Source organism: Pseudochaenichthys georgianus, chromosome 7 (assembly GCF_902827115.2).
Source record: "Pseudochaenichthys georgianus chromosome 7, fPseGeo1.2, whole genome shotgun sequence".
Classification (NCBI taxonomy): Eukaryota; Metazoa; Chordata; class Actinopteri; order Perciformes; family Channichthyidae; genus Pseudochaenichthys; species Pseudochaenichthys georgianus.
The window spans coordinates 26389771-26405943 of record NC_047509.1 but is presented as its reverse complement, the minus strand read 5'-3'; the positions used below and the strand labels follow the sequence as shown (position 1 = coordinate 26405943).

General features: G+C 39.6%; 2 protein-coding genes across 2 annotated transcripts; both read right to left on the bottom strand.

Moving 5' to 3' along the window:
• Positions 1-81: 81 nt before the first annotated feature.
• On the bottom strand, positions 82-6840 carry eif2s2 (eukaryotic translation initiation factor 2, subunit 2 beta). Its single transcript, XM_034087451.2, is given in 10 exon segments — positions 82-1400; positions 1909-1994; positions 2147-2203; positions 2288-2436; positions 3017-3117; positions 3208-3337; positions 3468-3527; positions 3529-3569; positions 4967-5150; positions 6709-6840. Coding segments are annotated over 10 exon segments (999 nt in total). The 5' UTR covers positions 6724-6840; the 3' UTR covers positions 82-1224.
• Positions 6841-8208: 1368 nt separating this feature from the next.
• Positions 8209-15277, bottom strand: LOC117449819 (charged multivesicular body protein 4c). The gene is made up of 5 exons (XM_034087707.2): positions 14940-15277; positions 12677-12854; positions 11096-11210; positions 10549-10675; positions 8209-9532 (listed from the first exon to the last, which is right to left on the bottom strand). The coding sequence occupies exons 1-5, from the start codon at positions 15124-15126 to the stop codon at positions 9468-9470; spliced, it is 672 nt and encodes a 223-aa protein (XP_033943598.1). The 5' UTR covers positions 15127-15277; the 3' UTR covers positions 8209-9467.
• Positions 15278-16173: the final 896 nt, after the last annotated feature.

The following is a 16173-nucleotide window of genomic DNA, read 5'->3' as shown; positions in this document are numbered from 1 at the left end:
GTTAAATTTAAATTTAATATTCAACAAATTCATTACAAATCATGTGTGAACATGTGTAAGCACATAGAAAGAGAGCCGTGATGGAGAGAGAGAGTAGAACATTTTATTTTTGTAAAAACCAGGTTTTAAAATGGTTCCAGCCAGACCTTCTTATCCATTCTTCTCAAACAAGAACAGTATCAATATAATGTGGTATCTAGCATCATTGGTTGATAACTCTCCATATCCTGGCTAGCTTGGGCTTACATTTCTTGAATAACACTTGAAAATTAAGATCTGTAAGAGAAGACTGATGTTAAGTTTCCACTCAAAGTGGGGAAGCTTTCTTCTTGACAAAATGTATTAATTTTCACATCAAATCTCCAATGTTTGATAAAATGAGTTGATCTTAACATCAGAAGCAACAAATCATGAAGTACACAATTGCTCATCAATGCCCAAAAAGCACACAAACACGCTGAATTATTTCTAGATCTGTCCCCCAAACTACCTCTCTATTAAAGTCTTCAGTGAAAACATGCTCTCCCCTTTATCATTGTTTGACTTTGTGGTCATCTCCTGCTATAAAACAGCATCATTGTTAGGAGCCTGGCACAGATAAGTAACAATGACAAATCCTCCTGTACGTATGCCCAAGCATTTTGATTAGCATTGATAAACAGGAGCAGAACATTCTGGACAGGCAGGTTTGTGATTTAGAAACAAGAACAAAACCTTGAGTTTAAGCAGAGTGAAATTCAAGAATAAAGACCTGACCACATGAGCGACACAACCACACTGAGCAGAGCAACTATGCCCTTTCATGGTAGATTAAATTAGCTGGAAAAATGTCATGTCTGTTGTATGTAAATTGGGAGAGGAAAGACTGAGGATGCCATATTAAAAAAATCAAGGTTTTCTTGTAGGAATCACAGCAAATGGAGAAAGAAATAACAACCTAGGAGCTGGAGGGTTCGTCAGCCAGACAACAAATCAAATGCATCCAACAGAATGTGTGCTACACATCATCTGCTCGTGGTGCCTGAACCCCATCCGCCAGCCTTAGATACTCTCACTCCCCGCCTCTCAGGCCACGACACAACTCAACAACAGCCAAACCCTCCCGCAGTTCGATTCAGAGAGTCCTTTTAGAGAAATCATGAGGGCCCCCGACCCCAGCCTCAGCCCTTCAGAGGGGAATTGGGGGGGACCGAGAGAGGAGCGGGAGCCCAGCTTCGGTGGTCTTTAGTTGGCTTTGGCGCGGAGCTGCGCCCTCTTGCCCGTCACAGCCTGGAAACCGGTCTTGATGCTGGCGACGGAGCAGCGGGAGTGGCACGTTTCACACTGCAGGAAATAGAGGCGAGTGTCCTTCTGCAGGATGGTCTCTGGGGAGCGGCAGGTGTGACACGTCACGTATTCCTCTGCGGGGGGAAAGACAGACATTAGCACTGTTTTCTGTACAGAGGTACGGGATGGAGAACTCAAAATAATTGTTAGATATTGAGTATAAAAAAAAACTCAGCATTGCCCTCCTAAAACACTGTTTGATTCATGGTGGAGAGCTAAAGAAAAATCTGATTTCTTTTTCAAAACAAGCTGAATTTGATCAAAAATCCATAGCTTTTATCACATGTTTGTATGGGATGTTCATAAAGACTTATTTCATGGTGGTGAAAACCTATTCTAAATCTAATCTATACGGTTACAATTTGTTAAAAAAAATGTTTGGGTAGATTATACTTGCCATTTGCAATCAGTGAGGTTGACATTAGTAGGTGACGGATGCTTTTTTTTAAATAAATATTGCTTGTATTAAATTATTTGACCCAAGTTGAATACAGACATTGAACGTGGACTTCAAATAAAGCACTAATTTAAGTTAGATATTGGTATATGAATAGCTTTTTACGAAGTAAAATGTATACTTACTGATATATCTTCTCAAAACGTTTTCTATCTGTTTCTGTTGGAATCTGCCTTTAATTACAAGCTGGTTATTTCCGTCTATGGAACCACTGTGAACAGACAAATTTGAAAAAAACACAAACATTAATAACAATTCACGCAGAAACATTTGATTTTATTTGTGAAAATAGCACCTAGAATAGAAAACATAATCAAATGACTGTTTACTCATGAATGTGTTATTATAAACACTTAAACTCACCTTGTTCCCAGCTCAGCTAACAGGAAAGCAAGGAGATGTTTAGGCTGACGATGCAACCTGTGATGAAGCATACATGAGGTGAGTTTAAAAATGCAGTGCTGGTGTAAACGGTTTGAGAGATGTACGAGGTGTGAGACTCACAGTTTGCAGATATCTGTGAAATTGACGAAGGAGGTTTTCTTAGTTCCCACTCGGACCACCTGAGGAGGCTTCATCACAAACTTCCTCTTCTCTCCGGCCACCATGTCGGGGTTCTTCTCCCTCATGATGTTGAAGACTCGGTTCAGGAGCTGAGAAAGAGAGAAGAGTTAGAGAATTGTGCTTCTATGAACAAAGAGTTTATTTTAGGGTTGTAGTTGTTGCCTTTTTCCCCCCAGAGGTATTTAGAACAGGGAAAATATCTATATAAATGGATAGAGGAGCGTGTCATTGATGGCCCGATAAAAAAAACGTTATACTGATGTGTTTAGCCTTATTTCTATTTGGTTGATAATCAAAATAATGTTTCGATCATTCAGGGACAGTACATAAGGCGAGGGCTATAACTTCAATGCCTTTTTAAAAAGCCTGTATTGTTTGCATTTTGGTTAATTGCCATGATTCAAAGTGTGCTGAACTAATACCAGTTTGTAATTATGTGTTTAAAGAGTGATTTTCCCAGCAAATATATGTTTTTATTTCCAATCCGATTCCTAATTATGACCTCAGGACGTCACAAAATGTGTTCATCATGATCTAACTTAGCAGGCAGATTTTTTCCAGCTTACAGGAAATGAATATACCACCCTTTTTTTCCCTCCCATTCGCTTTAGTCTTTGATACAACTGAGCACACACAACAAGGAAGTAGGACATTTTCCATCCATCCTACCTCATCATAAGAGTAATCTCTTTCGGAACCGGCCCAGGATGGTCCTGTGATGGAGCTGAAGGAGATCCCATCGTTGTTCTTCCCCTCGTCATCCTCCAATGCTGATAACACAACACATAAACATGAACACATCATTACACAGTGTCTTTTTTTTATTCTTCAATTTACATCCTGAGTGGACTTATTCTCACCGTCATCCTTCTCCAGTAGCTCTCCCTCATCAAAGTCCACTTTCTTTTGCTTCTTTTTCTTGGTAGGAAGCATCAGATCCAAGTTGTCCTCTTCGGGCACCTCTGTCTGCTCTCCTTCGATTTTCAGCTCCTGGTTTGGAAAACAACGAGAAGGGACATTTAGTGAGGAAACAAAGAGAAATGGCAGCTTGAAGGTTATTAAGACAAGAAAGAGACAATGAAAGAAGAAAACAAATGGCTGTGGTTAAGCAGCGACTGACCTTAAGACCCTCCTCGACTTCATTTTCAAACACTTTCTTAGGCTTCTTCTTTTTTTTTTTTTTGGTTGAAGAAGTTCAAGTCGTTCAAATCATCGGATGGCTCTGGAGAAGACAAAACAACCTTTGTGTTGGTGGCTGAATGACACAACGTCACGTGTGAGTATTATGCATAGCAGAGATGGGGACTCGAGTCTGCGACTCGGACTCGAGTCGCACTTAAGTCGCACACACAGAGACTTCAGACTTGACTTGGACTCGTGACCAAAAGCCTTCAGACTCGACTTAGACTTGTGTGTTGGGACTCGTGAACAATCATTGTGTTTTCTATTTTTGGCGTATTAAAGGTGGGGTAGGTACATTTGAGAGAAACCGGCTCGAGATCGCTAGAATTTGAAAATACACAACCGGAGATAATCTGCTAGAGGCTGCTACTTCCTTATAGAGCCCGCCTCCTCCAACACACACGAACGCGCACATGACCAATGAGGGCACGAGATAAGTATGTGCCCAGATGGAAGGCTGACAGGCAGGTAGGCCATCCAGTTATTTTAGCCGGGCTCATTACGCAGACGTGCGCGCCTCTGTTACTACCTCGTAGTAACACAACGGCGACCAGCAGCACACCTGCGGCTGTACCGCTTAGGTTCAACTACAAAAACTTCGAACAAAACGCCGGTGGCACCAACAAAAGGAGCGCACACTGCAAAGTCTGCAATATCAAAATCAAGGATGCTGGCGCAACAACGTCGAATTTCATCAGGCACTTGAAAACTCACCCTGAGAGGTCAGTCACATTAACGCATGGACGGTTAGCAAACATGTTTAGCTCAGCATCAGCTATGTAATGTTAACTTAGCTTGCTACTAGCTTTGCAACTGAATATTTGAAAAGATTAGTGAATGTTTGTCACAATTGTTTGAGTTGAGTGGCGTTGACATCCAACTCTTGACATGACATAAAAAAGGTCGGTAACGTTAATCATTACCCGCTTTTAAGTACTTTTAACAGTTTCCCTGCGGGGGATTAATAAAGTATTTGTGATACTGATTTCTGATTCTGAAGTGTTTTGCTTATAAGTTGTTTGCATTTAGCTAAAGTGTGATGTTTTTCCTCATTGCATTGCAATAGCCTGTTTAATGTGATCATATAACAAACAACTAATCAGTACTGATACTGTATGCTAATAGATATAGGAGTGATAATAATACAGTACATGCTTTGAATTTCTTAGATATAGCTGTGCAGTACTCTTAACAGACTGGATAGCAGCAGACAATAGAAGGCTTATTACAACCAGAAGAGACATGAGACTTTTATTTTTTTAGAGACTTGAGACTTGACTTGGACTCGTGACCAAAGACTTGAGACTTGATCAAGTCTCACCCCACAAAGATTTGAAACTTGACTTGGACTCGTGACCAAAGACTTGACTTGGACTTGCAAAAAAAGACTTGTGAACATCTCTGATGCATAGTGAGGAATCTCAATCTCATTCTAACCTTTCTTCCTGCCTTCATCTTCCTCGAATTCCACCTCCTTGTCATCTCCTGTCTCTGGCTCGGCCTCCTTCGCCTCCACCTCCTTAGCCTCTTCTCCTCCCACGCCCTCTCCTCCTTCCTCGTCCAGCATGAAGGGCTTCTTCTTCTTCTTCTTCTTTTTGGTCATGTTGGGATCGAAAATCATCTGAAGGAGGAGAAAAGAAAATGTATATTATATATACTTGTTTATTTTATTAATTGATGACATATCATATTTTCCTAGCTGCCACCTATGTAGTACGGCTTTTGTTAACATTTTATTCAAAATGTCTTAAATGTTGTATCATTTGGACGACTGCTTATAATTTCAAGAATAGATTCAATATAATCCTTATCAGTAATGGGACAATTGCATCCAAAAATACCAAAAGAGGCCAAAGGGGAAGGACAGATTCTCGTCCTCATCTTAATGGTAATTGTTATCTTAGCAAACTGATGCAATTTTATGAAATACTGTTACAGCTGAATGACTGGAAATACATTATTTGTTATTGCCTTTTAATGAAGTCTTTGACTCCTGCTGTATTGAGGCGGATCCCTAACCCAGGAAAGCACTTTGGATTAACTTCTGCTGTTTTGGTGCTATATCAATTTACTAGACTATGTTCCTCAGTTAAATATGATCTGTATATGACACATTACCAAAACACAGTGGTTTAATGTTTTTAGCAATGAAAGTTTCTACAGGTCGAATCCTTTACATACCACTTTTTGTCTGATAGTTTTTCATTTAATTATTTTTTAGATGTTGAATACTCCACAGTAGCTGGGCCACTTTTAATCATTCAAACTGCATTGAAACGTCCATGTCTCTTTATTTATTTTTCAGTAACTGTAAAAATGGTCCATAGTTAGGTAGATTGGTACTTGAGAGTATTCTGAATTATTCTGTATATTTTATAGTGTGTATTCTTAGTCTTCTGAATATATGTATTTTCTACTGTGAATATGTTTATATTTGCTTTCAATGTTAGCTTTATTGTATTAGTATTTTATTTTAAGATATGTTGTAAAACTTGAACAATGACCGTCAAAAATGCTGGTGTGACAAATTGTTCCCAACATGGGATACATAAAGTTGATTTCTATATTTCTATCTTACAATATTTGTATGATGTTGGTTTGTATCAGAACATAGGGATAGCATCCACATAGAGGTACATTGAGTGACTTTATACAGCTCATTAAAATAATGTCAAATAAAATAATTTCGTGATATTTCCTTTTTATAATGTTGACAACGATAAACATGACAATTCAGCTGTGTCGGTGTTAACTGTCCATAGCAAATTAACAGAACCACCGTTACAACTCGGTAACAGTAGCTATTGTTTCTGGTAGAGAACTCCGACCGTTAGCTTAGTAACCGGCCAGCTAACGCTAGCTAGCTAACATCGACCGTATAATAGGAGTTAACCAACAGCTGTGACACGGCGGAATCCTAAACCACGGGAATAATTATTAATAATCTCGATGAGAAAGATCGTGAAGCAGCGATGTACTGGATGCTAGCTTCTCATTCAGGCAGGCCGGGCTGCTGCTAGCCGCAGCCATGTGAGGTTTGGTGCGGCGAGCAGGGAGGAGCAGCCAGCCGAGGCCCAAAGTCATCTCTACACCCATCTAACGCGATAATTACCATTATTTCACCAAATAAACATACACAGCAACACAGACCACACAGCGAACAACCCGAGATGACTTACCTCGTCTCCTGACATGTTTGCGGGCTGTAAAGTGACTCAAATCCGGCTACTTTTGGTCCCTCGATCAGTCCCACAATGCTGCGCTAAAAAATTCTTGCATCAGCGTTGGATCAGCAGTACGCAGGCGTGGAGTCGGCTGATCCTGACGTAATCAATTTGCGACGTCGCCTTCCGTGTTGGTGTTCAAGAACAACAATTAAACTGCTGCAGAAAGGCTAGAAAAGTCTATCTGATACATATCTGTTAATAAATAAGGTTAAAGGATGTTTTTATGGTTCTAAGATATGTATTTGAAGATAAAATAAGGACATTAACGGGCACTTCTGATCTGTTTTGTTCTGCACAAAGAAAGGAAACCTTGAATCTGTGCACCTTTTATAACATAGGCCTACTGTATGTTAGCTGATTTATTATCTCCTTCAGTGCTTCGACCCCCTGCATATATATTCAACATGCTTGCCTGAATAAATGTGAAATGGTCTGTTTTTTTAGTAACTCTTGCTAAATTATAGTTATTGTCCTTAATTGGAAAATGATTTGTATTTATTCTACCCTATTACTATTTATTGACTAATACAAGAAGGCAAGTCTCTTTTAAGACCTACACTTTAATTATACCCTTCCTATAATTATATTGTACAGTTGAGAAAGGAAATCGTTGTAAATTGCAGAGGTGGGAGAAGTAATCAGATCTTGTACTTTAGTAAAAGTAGAAGTACCAGAGTGTAGGAATACTCTGTTACAAGTACACTTCCTGCATTCAAATTGTTTCTCAAGTAAAAGTACACAAATATGAGGATCAAATATACTTAAAGTACCAAAAGTACTCATTATGTAGATTGGTCCATTTCAGAATAATATATATTATATGTTTTGATTATAATTATTGTTGCATTAAGTGTTCTCAAAGCTGGTAAAGGTTCAGCTAGTTTGAATGACTTTGTATACTGCAGGGTAGCTTGTGAATTTACTCCAAGTGGAACTAAAGTCTGATTTAAGACTTGATTATATTTCACATCATAATCCAAATCTACTAAAATGTACACAATAAATGTAATGGAGTAAAAGTACACTATTTACCTCTGAATTGTAGTGAACTAGAAGTATAAAGTAGCATAAATTGAATGTTTGAAATCGTACTTAAGTACAGTAAATGTACTCAATTACTTCACAACTCTGGTAAATTGTTAAATGTGTCATGCACTTCCTAATTTGTTTTGGCAATGTACCCATACTGAAGGCTATGGAAGGACTTGACTTCAGTATATGTATTATTGATAATCTTGACCTTGATATCATTTTGGGTTCAATTTGAATATTATATGAAAAACCTAATCATTATATTTGATCAAAATCTATTATCCACAAGTAGAAATGTAATAACTCAAAGCTTTTAAAACACCACATGTGCGAGCTCCAGCTTCCCAAATGTGAGCATCGTGTGCTTTTCTTTGACAGTAGACGTTCTGAACTATTTACATGAATGACAAAACCACAATAAAAGAATTGAAAACCTTTAATGATTTTGCAAATAATATTCTCATATGGATAAATAAAACATAGAAATGCAAACATGCTTGTCCATTGTTCCTTGTGTTGTTATTTTTTTCTATGTAAAAAATGTACATCATGACTTGAAAAACTAAAGGAATCAACTCTTTAAACTCCAAAATGTTGTAGATTGACTATAATCTAATCTTTTACAGAGCACCATCTCCTTCAAGATGCAGTTAATAAGATGTGACAATAGGTTATTATTATTATTTCAACATTATACAATTTGAAACCCTTATGGAAAGGCCGGAGACAGACAGAGCCTGATGAAAGTGTTGTGTTCAACATCTTCCTTCCTAGCCGTGCGTAGTGATCTGTATCGTGATTCCCAAATTTCTGCATGCTTCACACAACCTCGACTGAACCTCTCATTGACGGCAGAAATACAGTATATAAAAAGAGACACATTTGGGATATTTACACAAATAACAAGAACCACTGGTGTGAACGCCTTTGATGGAGGGAGAAGCCGCTGACATGGCGACAGGAGGCAAAGAGGAGGGGATAAAAGAGACAAAGCACGCAGCCTGAAACAAAAGAAGAGATTCATATTCTGGCAAACACACAGCTCATAGCTTCTTCACCCAGCTCATGCTCAGCTTTTCTCCTACTTTCAACAGCATTAACAAAGAACAGAGAGATAAGGACTGTTATTTTTGTCAAGTAGGGAGAAATAAAACAAAAAAACATCCAGCCAGTTTAACGCCATAAACACAGGTAAATATGTGAGTCGGAAACAGCTCTTTGAGGATTACATTTCCATGAACATTCCCGTCATACAGTGAGGTTAGCGTCGCCACACAGCCTGTAACACTAATCTGATAACAACGCCTTCTTCGTACCACAGCGCTCATCCTATTACACTCCAGTATGAACTCTGTGGGCGCCGAGTAGCCCTGCCCAGTACAATGACCGTTAGGAGCTAGGCTTGTGTTAAAATTGAGGGTAGAAATATTAGGTGACTTTCCTAAAGGACAGGATAGAGCCTGGATATAAAAGCCCCTGATACTCAGGGGTCTCTGTATTGTGAAGGGGACAGGAAAACAAAGTCTACAGCATTGTTGCTTTTTTTTTAGTCTTACATAAAGTCAGCTCTTCTCAGACACACAAAAATATACTCATACACAACATCCTATCAGTCCATTCATTCCCTCTGGCTCCTTCTCGTCCCTCTCTGATACAGGTATGATGAAGCAGCGCTGCGCTCACATGGCTTCCATCGCCCAGCGCTGCAGGTCCTCCATGTCGTCCTCGTCCTCCTCTTTCTTGGCTTCGGGGGTAAAGACAAAACAGTTGTTAGAGATATAATGGTTGCTGGTTAGCTGCTCATGAAGAGGGATGCAGGGTACACCGGGGGCCGATATATTATTGGCCCATAAGCAGGAAATTGGTTGTTAAATGAATGTTTCTAAAAGTAGACTATTGTGTCTAATAATGTGGATGGCAGAGAACTCACGGCTCCATAGCGTCTCTTGGATAACTGGACTTAACTCACACTGTACATTTTAAATTTAAATTTAAATGTAATATTCCATTCCTTACAAACCTAGTGTATATATAATATCCTGCTTTATATTTAGTTTCCCATTTCCCATTTGGGATCAATAAAGTACATCTTACTTATCTTATGGCAAGGGACGGCTTTAAGAACCATGTTGTGTGTGGGGATTTGGAGATGTATTTGAGTGAGACACACACAAACATACACTTGGAAAAACATGGATGTAGTCATTTCCCAAAATGGACCATATGAAATGCAATAAAGCTAAAGCAGCAGCTTATCTTAGCATAAGGAAACAGCTACAGTGGTTCTGCCCAGCATGTATGAGATATACCAGCACATCTCATACATCATTCATATATCCTTTCTTGAATCCATACAAATGTTTTAAGCCTGTTTTAAATTTAAGGGGTGGTGTTATGTTTGGTGTGACTATTTATTTTGGCCTTGACCAATAACTTCTCTACTGGTTACCTGGCAACTACGCAGGGCACATTACTCACATATCAGCCTCATATAATTCACTGCCAGAGTCTTTAACTATTCCTTAATCTAAAAGAAGAAAGATGCTGCAGTAGGCTCCGTCAAGTTGCAAATGGACTGTATTCATATAGCGCTTTATCCCGTCTTTACGAGCCCTCAAAGCGCTTTACATTCACAAGTCATCTTGCCCAAGGACATAGTACATTGACATGTTCACTGCAGTGATCAAACCCACAACCTCTCGTTTGAAGCCTGACAGCCACAGTTAGAGTTGATGAATCAGTTTTCCAAAAGGCTCTTACCAGATCTGGAAGGTAATGAAGAAGAAGGCACGTTGGGGAGGGGCGCGTTCTCCGGACCCCCGATCTCCAGCAGGTTTTTGTCCAGCTCCTCCTGCTCCAGCTCGTCCAGCTCCGCCAGCAGCTCGTCCTGACAAACACAGCAGAAACCTTTCAGATGAGGATATTTACAAGACAAATTCATGCAGAACAGAAACCCCAAGGAGATTGACCTTGGTAAAACAATGTAGATTACATGTAAAAAGGGACTTTTGGTGATATAATGAGTAAAACATCTCGCTGAGTTTTTTAAAGTTCTCAAAGTCAGTTGGCTAGATTTGAGGAAGAGTGTTTCTTTCTGCCATATGTCCCTGAATGAGTGAATACCATCAATTATGGTGAAGTTGGTCTATGAATAAGGCCATTCAAAAATAAGGCAGCCTTCATGACTCAAGAAATGCAAAGGTCCACAAACGGTATAACCTTGTGGCTCTCAAAACAACAGTCTTCTGTCTCAAAGATGAAATACTAGACCTCCCCACAAATCTAAAATATGGATACGGTCGCTCACCTCGTCAAACTCCTCTCCAAAGCCGACAGGTTTAGAGATGGCGTCGGAGATCTCCTGAGCTAGCTCCTGCTGCTCTGTGATGTCCTGCATCAGGTCGTCCACCTTGTCAATGTCCCTGAAACAACAAACAAGATGATTCGCATTTGAGTGAAACAGAACGCACGATTACAAGCATTATTTACCCCCACAACTATTGAGAGCTTTTGTTCACTGTATATATATAAAACCACCAGACTCAGGGACAGTTTCATCCCACAGGCCATAAGACTATTAAACACCTGAACTTTTTAAAGAACATCCATAACATTAATCTGTCTGCATCTTGCAACTTATTGATCTAATATATCATATTCCATTCACTTCTTTTATCTTATCGTGTCCACAAGGCAGTCAGTTACAGGGCTTGGTTAGATGTGGTTCAGCCACAGCTGAACACATTGCTGTCCCTTCTCATTAAACTCTGCCAAGTCCGATGTTGAACACCCTTCAATGTTCGCAGATATGACTGTCAATGCCGGTCTTGAGGGGGTCCCTCGTTTACGGCATCGTCCTTTGTGTCCATCTCCAGGCATGATGTTTTCTCTTGGTGTTCTGTGGCTTACTTACAGCTTTCAGCGTAGCTTGTAGCGTAGCTTGTGCAGAACAGCTTGCGGCTAGCGTAGCTTGTGGCTGTTTTGTAGCTTGTAACTGTTGCTTGTATTGGTGATAGGATTAGCAGTATCTAGTCGATCTAGTTCAGTGCTTCTCAAAGTGTGGTCCGCGGACCACTGGTGGTCCGTGAGCGCCCCCTAATGGTCCGTGAGTATATTGGTACAATTTCACATTTGAAATAAATACATTTAAGTTTTCCGCACTCTCGCGGGAATATCTCCGCAATGGAGCGAGCTTAAGTTTCACTTTTGATTGCATGATATAGCCCAGCGCAACACCTTCATCACACATGTGGCCACTTGTTTGTACCATTTTCAGGCGATTTGTAAAAAACGATGTGTTTTTGGATATTTGTGGAGTTAGGTGGTCCGCGAGTGTTTTTTTATTGGTTAAGTGGTCCTCGGTATGAAAAAGTTTGAGAAACACTGATCTAGTTGATCTCGACGAGTCGATCTCGTCAATACTCCCAGGGCCGCGACGTGGACGCTCCTTTCATGACCCCATTCCATTCACTTGTATATAGACTCTTATTGCACTATTTCTATTTTATTTGTATTTACTTGCACTATTTTATTTGTTCTATGTCCTATATGTTGCACTGTTAGAGGAGCCTGTGCCCTAAGTCTACACTGTAGCTAATGTGCAAATGACAATAAAGCCTTGAATTTAACTGAATATTCTTCATGTTACTCTTAGGCCTGCCACTGATTACATAATAGATGCTGATGGGTTTGGATTAGGAGGTATTACTGCAAACGGGTCAAATCCTCTGTGTTTTTTTAGAATTGAAGCATTTTCCTCCTAATCCTTCTATTGATTTAAAACACACAGACCTTATTTGACCCGAAAGGCAATTTAGAAGCAGCGGGCTACACATACAATATATGTATAAACAGGCTTCACTTCACATTACTGGATGTTTGCTCTTACATGTTTTCATGGGCAGACTTCATGGCCTTGGCGGCGAAGCCCATGTTCTTGAGCACTTCAGTGTTGGTGTTGGCGTTCTCCAGAGCCTCTCTCTGGAACTCGATGGTCGACAGCGTGCCGTCGATCTGCGCGAGCTGCTTCTCATATCGCTTCTTTCTTTTCAAAGCCTGCAGAGCCGCTGAGGACACAAAACACAGTAGGGGAACATGAAAAGATGGTCACAAAAATAGACTGGCTGCTTGGAAATGGCATTCAATAACCGTGAAGTAAAACTGTGAAGTCATGGGGATTCATTTGTGGTCAAACATTAGGAGTGTAAGTCAATATACTTGTGCTCTGGGAAATGACAGTGATCCACCATTGAGTGGAATCATAAATAAGCCATACAGTACCATGATAGTGAGAAGGACACTCAGTTATAGCTTGTGACAGGCACTTGGGTGACGAGATGGAAAAAGGGTAAAACATGAATCAGCCTCAGTGGTCACATGACCACAACACTAACACACCTGCGGTAGTGAAACTATCAGACATTGTCGTACATAGCTGAATCATTCTGTCAACCTTTGTGGAGCTAAAGGAGGACATAGTTAGGCTAAGGTCAATGTACACACAGCATACAATACAAATACAAGATAACATTTGTTTTTATTTTAGTGTACCACCAAGGGGTTTACAACTTATTCTTTAACCTCCACAGATGATTTACTAAATGGATCAAGCAGGGCAATATAAATGTATAAACTATCATGGCAATAACAAATGATATGTTTTACTCCATATGTGATGACATTATTCTTCCTGTTGGTCGGCCTGTCCCAGCCAAGAGTTTTCATCTTTTCCAACACTTTAATCAAGAGTAACATATCGTGGAAATGTGTCATTTAAGTGTCATTCAGTTCCATGTAAACATGATTTTGCATGGCTCACTACGGCTGCCACTCAGAGGCCTTTTCACACCTTTAATACACAAGAATGGCAACCTAATGTTTTCTACCATTCGACAGGCATTGGGTGCCACTGCCACCATTGTATCGTTTGATCCAGGGTCAGATTTCTTTAGCACACATTGGTGCAGGGTTATCTGGCCTTCTAGCTGGAAATAGATTGATTCTGTTAAATGCTTGAACTCTTCATTAATGAACACAACTTTGGTTTAACCTTGTAGATTTGTTCATTTCTTACCAGAAGGGGATTAAGTGTGCAATCTCCAGCACACAACATATCTTAACAACGATTGTCCAGATTGGCATGAGATTTGTTTTGTTTTTGTCCTCCCCAGAAGATGATTGCATTTTATTTGTCTTGCCCTTAACCAACACTTTAAGGCAGTAGTGTCTTCAGAACTACTGCCCAAACTTCCACATGATACACTACTGAGCTGTCAGGGTGTATCCCACATTTGTTGGTAACAAACCAACATGTCAAACCGTTTACAGTATCAACATATCAGTTTGACTTCCTGACTTTATTTGACGTTTAGTTAGCCTAACATAGAGAAACAAACATGATCTCTTCATATATGTTAGTCTTTTAATCTGTTCTTCCATCTGTTTTGTTTTTCATGAAAATATATAACATGGAGAATCGTGTTACCTAGATACTGTACTACATATGCAGTAAAAAAAAAAGTATGGGGTTATGGTAATACTCTTGTTCCCACATTTCCATCATTAATAGTGATGGATAACTAACTACTAACTACTTACGTGTATGCTACTCTGTGTTTAGTTTCTGTCTTCTATAACATTATGTCAGAGCTGCAGCAGGTCTGTGGTTTCTGACCAAGGTGCAAACACGCCCACCTCTCTGACAGTGACATCATGCCCTTTAGCATGTACAACTCTGATGCACAACTCTTATCCTGTCACTCTGAGACATTATCTATATTTCCAGTCTCTCTGCAGTAGTATATCTAACAGTTAACTGTAGCGCTTCAGCCACACCTTTATGATCTTTAAATGGCCACTGATCAATAAGGCGACACAATGACCACCACAGGGAAATATATTAAGCTAGCATTTGCTCAGTGAGAAGTAGTAAAGATAAACAATCACGATATAATCAACTCTCACAGACAATGCAAAACAAACACCCTGGTATCTCGGTGATACTGTCGGTGGGTGAGGCTGCCAACACTTCTGACAGCTGGGCAAAGTTAGCCAACTTAGCTAACGTGCTAACATTTAGCTTAGCGTTGTGGAACAGGTTATTTAATAATAAGGGGGTATATATGAACACAAAACACGTCCTGGTATCTTACCTCTTTTGTTTTTCGTGCCGTTTTTCTTCGCGATTTGCAGTTCCTGTTCGATCTTTTTCTCTAGAAATTCCTGTTTTTTCGTGAGCATCTCCTCCGTCTCTCGGAGTTTCTGGATCGCCTCCTGTGGGCTCGGTCCCTTTCCTCCTTTTCCTCCACCTCCTCCAAATATCTTAGCAAACAACGACATGTCTGAGCGCTACACTTACACTAATTATATAAAAAAAATAAAGAAAATATGCGAAACACCCGAGAGAAGCAAGCTTAGCTACCTCACTGCTAGGCTACACTGACACTTCGCCCTGGCCAGATTGTTGACGTTTTTCTACTTCCTGGAAAAGGCCCCATGACGTCATGCTGCCTATGAGAGGGCGGGTCTTGTTGTTCTCTGTCTCCGCCTGCTGGACCACTGAAGCACTACATATCACTATGTGGCTTTATTTTATATTTGAGAGATCTGAAAGTGACACAAAAAGACTCAGAAAGACTATAAAAAAGGGAAATAAAACAACCACAAATTGACATAAAAGGACTACAAAGGGACGGATAGAATAGAAAGACTAAAAACATAAACAAAAAGTGGCTTAGCACACTTAAAGTATGAAGTAGGTCTGTCTTGCGCAGGGGTGGGGAACCTCGGGCCTCCATGTAAATAAACGTGTCATTATGAAATAAGTCTCTTGAAATAAATAAACGTGTCATTATGAAATAAAAGTCTCTTGAAATAAATAAATGTGTCATTATGAAATAAAAGTCCAATGAAATAAATAAATGTGTATTTAAATTGACATGTATTCATATTTATTGCCTCAATTATTTATTTCAGAATTTATGTCATGGGCATATTTATATATATATTAGGGCTGTCAAACGATTAACATTTTAAATCAGATTAATCACAGCTTAAAAATTAATTAATCATGATTAATCACCATTCGAACTATGTCCAAAATATGCCATTTATTTATGTATATTGTTGTGGGAATGGAAAGATAAATGAAAGAAGGCGGATATATCAATTTAACATACAGTATCTATGTTTATTATAACATTTTTCTGCATGTCAAAATGAAAGACAACCCACACACCTATCAATCATCAAACCGTGGGGTCTTAATTCATTACGTGTTGATTTCTATCAACGGGGGAGTACTTCAGGAAAGTCGACAGAGGGGGGGGGGGGCCTAGTGGAGTACTTCGTGACCACAGAGTGTGAACGTTGTGATCAGCTGTTTTA